The sequence below is a fragment of the Gymnoscopelus microlampas genome (genome assembly GCF_963454915.1).
Source record: "Gymnoscopelus microlampas genome assembly, chromosome: 5".
Lineage (NCBI taxonomy): Eukaryota > Metazoa > Chordata > Actinopteri > Myctophiformes > Myctophidae > Gymnoscopelus > Gymnoscopelus microlampas.
The window spans coordinates 36,229,008-36,237,640 of record NC_139942.1 but is presented as its reverse complement, the minus strand read 5'-3'; the positions used below and the strand labels follow the sequence as shown (position 1 = coordinate 36,237,640).

The following is an 8,633-nucleotide window of genomic DNA, read 5'->3' as shown; positions in this document are numbered from 1 at the left end:
ATAGCCATTGTTTGCATTTTGTTCGTGTGGAGTTTTTAAGGGATAATCAACTGATGAAGTGTATTGTTTAGTGAGTGTATTTGCAATGAGCCTGACAGAAAGGCATGATAATTAAAGTAATTTGCAAGACACACCCATCCAGGGTTATACGTTACCAGCATAACTAATACAAAACACAATATTGAGAGAATGTTGTCGATTACATGGTTATTATGGTTGCTGTTTGGTCTTGTGTGTGAAATATAATGCCTTAGTTGGGAATTTGTGATTTAATTCCAGCTTAGCAGCACCCTACCCACCATCAGTGTACTGATATACAGTGGTGGGGAAATTACTCAAATGTTGTACTTAATACTGCAATATAGAAATACTCTGGAACAAGTAAAAGTCCGGAATTCAAAATGTACTTGAGTTCAAGTACAAAAGCAATGGCATAAAAATGTACTTAAAGTACCAAAAGTAGAAGTACTCATTATGCAGAATGTCCCATTTTCGGTTTTCAAATGTATAACAAAAAACGTTTGAAAATAGCAGATCTACAAGCTATGGCCGAAATGTATATAGGGCTGAAGTGATTAATGTATGTTTTGTAATAATAATCAAAATCTACAAAGTAACTAGTAACTAAAGTTTTCAAATAAATGTAATGGAGTAAAAGTAAAAGTATTGGAAATACTAAGAAAAGTACAATTACCTCAAATTGTACTTAAGTGCTTAATGTACTTACTACTTAGTTACTTTCCACCCCTGCTGATATAGGGGTGCAACAGTTAATCAAACTAATCGATTCAATCAATTATTTAAAACCTTTTCGATTTTAATCAAACTAGACGTGCACCGGTTGAGAATGCATGCCCCGCCATATTACGCAATACTCGTTAGACCCGTTGTCTGTCTCTGTCTCTTTATAGCTCATATATGGAGATTTCTGTATCTGTCTGTGTCCCTTATATGGAGTTCCGTGTCAGGCATGCCCAAATATGGAATCCAGACCATACTATAATGTCAGCACTATGACATGTTGATGACATCAGGGTACATTATATAGGGACCTGCGGGTTTGTCAATGTTTTTTGATGAAATGAAAAAAATGTGCATCTTGATTATTCGATTATCAGAAAAGTAATCAATAGAATAACCACTTATAAAATAATCGTTAGTTGCAGCTCCCCTAAACTGATCTAGATGTAGGTTTCTGCAGCGGTGATGTGAGATGATGTTAGAATTTGGAGACGTTCTGCAGAATTGCCTAATAGCTACAGATACAGATCTATGTTTTGTTTTTACTGTGTTTAAGCCATCCTGTTTCGATGCTGTTGCTGGATTTATGTTGTAAACTATCGAAGGTCCAAAATAATCGCCTGAGATATTGTGGCTTGTTATTGGAACTGAACTGTTCCCCAGAGTGCTGTTCTCTCAAGTTCTCTTAGACAAAGATCTATTGTGCTCTTAGAGAGAGGATGGAACCATTTCATTTCTGTATGCGTCAGTGCCCTCGTTCTTTCCTTTGGTTTTGTTTTTGGTCTCCTGGTCTCCTTGCCTGTTTACGTAATTCTGTTGATCATGCTCTGGGAATTTGTGTCTCCACTGTTTACTGGAAAATATGCTTACATCTGACTTTTGGCAAATTGTTTTGGAATTGCAGTGCAACATCATGACACACCCTGATCATGTGTGCTCATCAAGCCTCCACAACTTTTAGTGACCCACTGGTCTGTTTTACAAACACTATTACAAGTAATTTCCACTGTATTCACAGCTCAAAGTTTGGTTGGTTGTTTAGGGGTGCTACCGTGCTCTGACAAAATTGGCTCAGGCTACTCTTGCACAATGCACATAGACCATATGAGCGATGGACACACAATTATTTGTAGAAAAACTTTAATTTAGTACTTTTAATTTATGTATGTCTTTCATTCAATATGAGCAACACAAATTGTTCACTTAGTGACTGTGCTTAGTCAATATGAAACAGTGTTGTTCCTCAATTCCATGCTTGGCTGAATTCTGCGGTAAGTTTCTGTTACTCATTGTAAGCTAAACATATTTTTCAAAACCAAATACACACACACACACACACACACACACACACACACACACTGACACTACAACTAATAACAAACTACACCCCCAGATGTGTTTAAACATAATTGCTCTACTCCCTTAAACCCTAAAAAGAATGATTGTTTGAATATTCAAGGTAATATGTCAAATATGATTAATAAATAATCATTAAGAAAACAAGCAATGAAAGACAAATTATATTAAAAATATATGCATTTATGAATAATACTTGGTAAGTAGAGTATACATACAAAGACATGATTACACATCTTGTAATGATTCCTGTAGTAGCTGCCATAAAATGTTATTTCCTTTTAGTGTGTAGACATGTTATGCTGTGATGTCAGTAGAGTTACAGACTTCAAAAGTATTTTCATAAGTATACAGAAAACATACTGTATATATTTGGGTCGTTTAAATGTGCTGTAAGTTATATTTTCTGGTTACGGTTATTGTTGTCTCTCCAGTTCTTTAATTATTAGAAAACACGTTTTTAAGGTGGGTCATTTTCTTCCAATCAAGGAGAGGGAACAACACAAAGATAATTTATCAGCTTGTGTTCCAATTTCTTATGTTGTCTTGCTTATTTTTCTTTTTTTTTTCTCCCCATCACATCCAATTTCACTTGTTTATCCTGTATCCTGTATAGGGTTAGAGTTTTTTCTTTCTCCTGACTGGATGAAAATGTTATTTTCTGTGTACTACATAACTGGAAGGACTGGGAGACCCCTGTTACTGAACAAACACTCTAGAGCTATGATTGCTATGGGAATATAGAGCTACTTATTTTAGCAAGAAATATTGTTAAAATAATTTACAATATAACATTACCGCTTCTCAATGAAGCAAACATGAGGCTCCAGTATTATGAAGCAATTTCATACAATTTGACTTTCCATTTATATTCCATTTATATAATGCCTGCATGCCTAACCCTTTTTTTCACTAAATCTCACATTGTAGTCTGTCTTCTTTACCTGTAGGATTTGTGAATATCATTTAAGAGTCTGTATGACGCAGAGGGGTTGTTGCTGTGGGAACAGTTGAAGTCACACTTGCAAGACTGGATCATCATCACATTCTTGCTGAAGGTCTCTCCGTCCTCGCAGCGGAAACGGACGTGTACTGTTTGGGTCTGGTGAGGGCTGCAGCACCGATCATCTGGACAGACTCCACAGTACCTTGGGCGGAAAGTTTTTAGGCTGTGGCACCCTGCATAAAACAGTTTAGCTGGTTGCTTGGCCTTTTCTACGTAGTTGCATTTCTGACCCATCTGTTAAAGAAAAGGTAACCAGAAGTCGATGAGAAATCTAGATGACAGAATGCTCACAAGATTCATAAATCATATTCCATAAAAGCAGTGGTGTAAAGTAACTAAGTACATTTACTCAAGTAATTTTACTTTTACTTTAATATTGTACTTTTACTCCACTACAATTATTTGAAAACTTTAGTTACTAGTTACTAAACACACATTAACCACTTTTAATTTAGAGCCATTTGAAAATAGCCGATCTACAAGCTCACAATGCGCTGCGATGCGACGCATTGTGAGCTTGTAGATCTGCTATTTTGAAAGGATTTCTATACATTTTATACATTTGAAAACTTGTGAAATGGGACTTTCTGCATAATGAATACTTCCTACTTTTGGTACTTTAAGTTCATTTTGAAACCAATACTTTTGTACTTTTACTCAAGTACATTTTTTATTCCAAACTTTTACTTGTAACTTGTATTTCTACATCGCAGTATTGATACTTTTACTTAAGTAAAAAATGTGAGTACTTTTTCCACCACTGCATAAAAGGGCCTAGAACTATACCAACCTAGTTGGTATAGTGTCATTGTCCCCTGCTCATTGTTTATGTTGGTATAAAATGGCATAGCATACCTTCAAGCTGGTGAAAGCTGTTTGGGAGCATGGGCGAACCTCACATATGCGAGTCTCCTTCACTAATTTGCATTGGCCATTATTGTTGATCATCCTAGAGGTCCTAGAGGAAACTCCGGTACCACAGGACTTGGAACAGGGAGTCCAGGCTGTGGGTTCAGTCACACATTCCCTTCCTCTGTTAAACACGTGACCCATTGGTTCACTAATGAAATCTGAAAATGAACAAGAAACGTTGGGAGAGATTTTGTGAGTGAATGAGGAATCAATCTCCAGCTGTGCACTTTATCATAGATTCTTCTATTGCTACTGAGCCACATTAACCCTGGCCTGCCTAATTTTAGCAACATTTTTAACTTTTGTTTGTCGTACTGTTAATGCATTACTGGGGAATCATTAAAATAGCTGATCCACAATCTCACAACGCATCGTGATATTTAAAATGTGGCTATTTTTGCTATTTGTTGTAATGATGACGTATAGAGCTTAAAGGGATATTTCACTTTAAAAAAATAAATGGGTCATTTTTATCGTCTACTCAGGCTTTTTTTTAAAGTTGCTTGATTCAGTATTTAGATATTTGATATTCATTTTATCAGACATGCCCCCTTCCTATAAACCCATTGTGACTTCAAACTCCATTTTAACCATGTTAGATTCATCAAAAACACCAGTCCTTGGTTCTGCTGACTGACATTGTCCTTCTACGTGAGGAGACCATTTATTTTTATTTTTTAAATGGGAAAATGAAAAGATTTAAATACAAGGATGGGTGTTTTTGATAAATCTAACATGTTAAAATGGAGTTTGAAGTTATAATGGGTTTGTATAGGAAGGGGGCGTGTCTGATAAAATGAATATCAAATATCTAAATACTGAATCAAGCAACTTAAAGACTGTCTGTGAGGCTCACAAAAGACTGAGTAGACGTTAAAATTACCCAATTTCTTTGGAAAGTGAAATATCCCTTTAAGTGGTTTGATAGCTTTAGCTTTTTTAACATCGTTAGAGTAACAGTATGGTCTTCTGCAGTGCTTAATAATAATATGACCAGACAGGACTTGTGAAACTGCTCACCGGGTAAAGACTTGAGTCCTCCTCTGCCAACAGGAGTCAGCTCATTCTTGTCGGTGATGTCATGCACAGGTTGTCTGTCTCCCTTGTAGTCTTTGCTGTGCTTCTTGATGGGAGGTCTCCCTGTCTTTCCCTCTTCAGGGCATATCAGTTGCTCACAGCAGCGGCCAGGCACCTTGACCAACCTGGCCATGGCACAGTCCAATTTGGGCAATGTCATTTCATGTGGATACAGAGAGACGCAACCAACAGCACCATCCATACAAGTGCACTGGTGCTTGCAGTTCAGGCAGAAGCTCTCCCCATTTTGGTAAATCTGGTTATTGTACTCACAAGGTCTTCCATCTGATTTGGCTGTTTAGGAAAGAAAAAACATCACAGGTAAACAGTGGTGTCTTCTCTGTAAAGGATTTTAAAGAAATGGTCTGTCTGTCTGTCTGTGTGTGTGTGTGTGTGTGTGTGTGTGTGTGTGTGTGTGTGTGTGTGTGTGTGTGTGTGTGTGTGTGTGTGTGCGTGCGTGCGTGCGTGCGTGCGTGCGTGCGTGCGTGCGTGCGTGCGTGCGTGCGTGCGTGCGCGTGTGTGTGACGTGTGTGTGTGTACTGTATATATATGTACACACACAGTATATATGTGTAGCCTATATACAGTATGTGAGTGTGTATATATACGGTATATATATACTGTGGGTGTATACACACACAGTATATACTGTATATTATATAAAATTCACTGTACCGCGACAGATGCCATTTATTGTACCATAGCCTCCCCCAAAGTTGCACTCCAGTCCCTTGATGTGGTCACACGGCTTGTTACTGGTGCAGTCCTCATTGAGCTGTCCTGCGCAAACTTGACAGCAGCCGCATCTGTCCAGCACGAGACTGACTCCTGGTCCACAGCTGGGGATGTCTCGAGGGCACTCACATTCCATCGGACAAGATGATGAAACCTGCATTGAGTCATTTTTAATCTGATGACTGCTGTGTGTCTTTTCCTCAGGATAACAGTGGGTAAAATGTTAAACTTTGACGAGGTATTACATTATAAACAGAATGATAATTATTGACTTACTGTCTTCATAGTTGCACAGAGGATAATGATGACAGAGAGTGTCCCCATCTTAAGGAGTCAATTGTTATGTTGATATTTAGGTGGAGAAAATGTCCTTCCCCAAACACAAAAAAGTGTACTTGTTTGACTGCTGGGTGCTGGGTCTGCTCATGCTCCTTGGTGTCCCCATCTCCTTTTATACAACAAGATGTGACGTATGCATGAACTGACGAGGTGTTCCAAAACTATGTCAGGAATGCTTCTCAACGAGTCCTCCCATAAGCCAAATTTCCCCCCTCAGTTACAGCAGCAACAATCACACTGTCTGTCTTCCATTCTTAGAGTTTATTTCCATTTCAAACATGCAATTTAATTTTTATATTCTTTATGCTATTTAAGTGGATCCCAAACATCTTGTATATATATTTAATTGACAAAACATATGTACTGTATATATTTTGTCATATTTTATCCTGCACATGTTTTGCACTTTTTGCACTAAATAAAAGCATATTACTTTTTCTGGTTCTGGACACATTGTGTCAATATTAGAGTGTTTTTAGAAATGTAAAATTCAAAAGTGAAGATAAATCCCTTGGTTTTGAAGGGAACAAAACAAGACGCACAACTGTGTGTTTATGCAGTGGAACGTAAGCAAATCTCAAAACAAAATGTGCCTAATAGTTTAGATATTGGCTACTTTTGGGCGCACTGACACACTGATGGAGTGGTAAGGGCACATAATACTCTTTTATGTAAAGCGACTTTGAGTACTTAGAAAGGTGCTGTATAAATCTGTCCCATTATTATTATTATTATTTCATAGGCTCTGATGCCTGACAGCGAGTCCCTGGTTCACCTGAGAAAAGCCTGAAAAAAGAGATATTGCTACTTTAAACATTTCATCAACCCTGAACTGAGGCCCATCAGGGAATTAACATCAGGTCACCACAAGTTCTGACATAAATATTGAAAGAAAAGCCACATATTTCTATGACCAACTGAAACTCTTTCTTGGATTAGGCTGCAACCCCGTTTAGACTGTTGCACATTGTCTATGGTAAATGCTTTAACCTTTAAAGTTGATTGAAAGGTGAAACTAATATTTCATTGCACTGTGGAGTAGAAATGTAGCAATATAACTCCATAGTTTAATTTACGTTTCCTATAAGTGATCTACTGGGGTATGACGAGTGTGAATTAAGTTTGTCTATCCCAAACTATGTCTCAAAACAAAGACTGGCTCTTGGAATATTTGGACCTTTGGAATCCTTTGTTCATTCTGAATGAGTGCGTCCGGAGTGAGAGAACACAAAAGACATTTCAGAAAGCTTGACTAATGCCAGAAGCAACATTCCCTTCAAGATGATTCAACATTGTAGGTTTCTTTGGAAGAACCCTGTGGAAAAAGCATCCACTTCTGCCCACTTCAAAGAACAAAGAGAAGCACAAGGAAAATGCCACTGCACTCATTATGACTTGTGAGGCTGAGGAAGCAAGGTTGGCACAACAACCTTTATTTCGTCTACTATGGTTTAAGGGACCATTCATATTGGTGCCAACTCAGGCCTGGAATTTCGTCATTTTAGGGGCCAGGCCACTTGGCCTTTGGTGTTGTCAATTTTTTGAGGGCACAAAGGCCAAATGCCAGGGCAGGAAGGCCATCAAATAAAACAAGATTTTAGTCCATTGAAAGAATTAATTGAATGTAAGGGTTAAGGATGATTTGAAAGTTGACTATCTGCCTATCAGCCAGTGAAGTAAATAAATTATGGTATTTACAATCTGATCCATGCTCAGCCCTGCACCAATCAAAGTTACTGGATTGGTTTAAAGATGGGGACTCAGGGGAGTTAAGAATTCAGAATCTCAACAAAAGACACTGGAAAGAAAGTGGTACAGTAAGCTGGGGCATTACGGCCATTGTGGCCTCAGGGCATGCAATTTTTTGAGGGACACAAAGCCAAACTGAGGGTCAACGACAGCCATGGCCTTCGTGGCCTCCCTGAAATTCCTGCCCTGATGCCAACTCAGGCAGATGACCAGCATACCTCAGACTCAAAGCCTTACCAACCTTTTGGACTGGATAGTCACCAGTGCCGGAAAATTGCTGACTTTTGTGTTTTGGAGAAAATTCCTGCAAAAGCAACACCAAAAGAATTGTGGAAGTGGAACCAAGCTGGGTAGAGGAATGACGAATATCCTTCAGGTGTCTAGATACCTTGGAACAGGACTACATCGGCAGTACATACACAGTACGGAATCACACTGACATGTCAAAGCTTGTTGTTTAGGTGAAACTATAGGCTTGGAAGGAATATCAACAATGATGCACTGGAACAAATGGACCTTAAGGGTCCATTTGGTTCCATTTGTTCTCTCTCTGAGGCTACAGACCCTTAAGGGTCAGTTTGGTTCCTATATTTATCAGTCATTTAGCTGGGGTATGTTTGCCAAAGTGCAACTTTGGCAAACATACATGACTGTGTCATCCCATGTTCTCCACCACAGCAATTCATAATTATGAAATATGTACTCATTTACACATTAC

General features: G+C 38.4%; 1 protein-coding gene across 1 annotated transcript; it reads right to left on the bottom strand.

Moving 5' to 3' along the window:
* Window positions 1-2,030: 2,030 nt before the first annotated feature.
* LOC311046028 (CCN family member 1-like) lies at window positions 2,031-6,224 on the bottom strand. The gene is made up of 5 exons (XM_084058119.1): window positions 6,104-6,224; window positions 5,768-5,981; window positions 5,036-5,386; window positions 3,959-4,173; window positions 2,031-3,337 (listed from the first exon to the last, which is right to left on the bottom strand). Exons 1-5 carry the CDS (start codon window positions 6,149-6,151, stop codon window positions 3,038-3,040), a joined length of 1,128 nt encoding a protein of 375 aa, XP_083914245.1. The 5' UTR covers window positions 6,152-6,224; the 3' UTR covers window positions 2,031-3,037.
* Window positions 6,225-8,633: the final 2,409 nt, after the last annotated feature.

What these genes read in the sequence shown, in the direction of transcription:
- LOC311046028 (XM_084058119.1), bottom strand. Translation starts at nt 6,151, where the DNA reads ATGGGGACACTCTCTGTCATCATTATCCTCTGTGCAACTATGAAGACA. An exon ending in AATAAATGGCATCTGTCGCG is followed by an intron (nt 5,387 to 5,767) that starts GTACAGTGAATT and finishes TTTCCTAAACAG; the next exon opens with CCAAATCAGATGGAAGACCT. An exon ending in AGGACTCAAGTCTTTACCCG is followed by an intron (nt 4,174 to 5,035) that starts GTGAGCAGTTTC and finishes GTTCATTTTCAG; the next exon opens with ATTTCATTAGTGAACCAATG.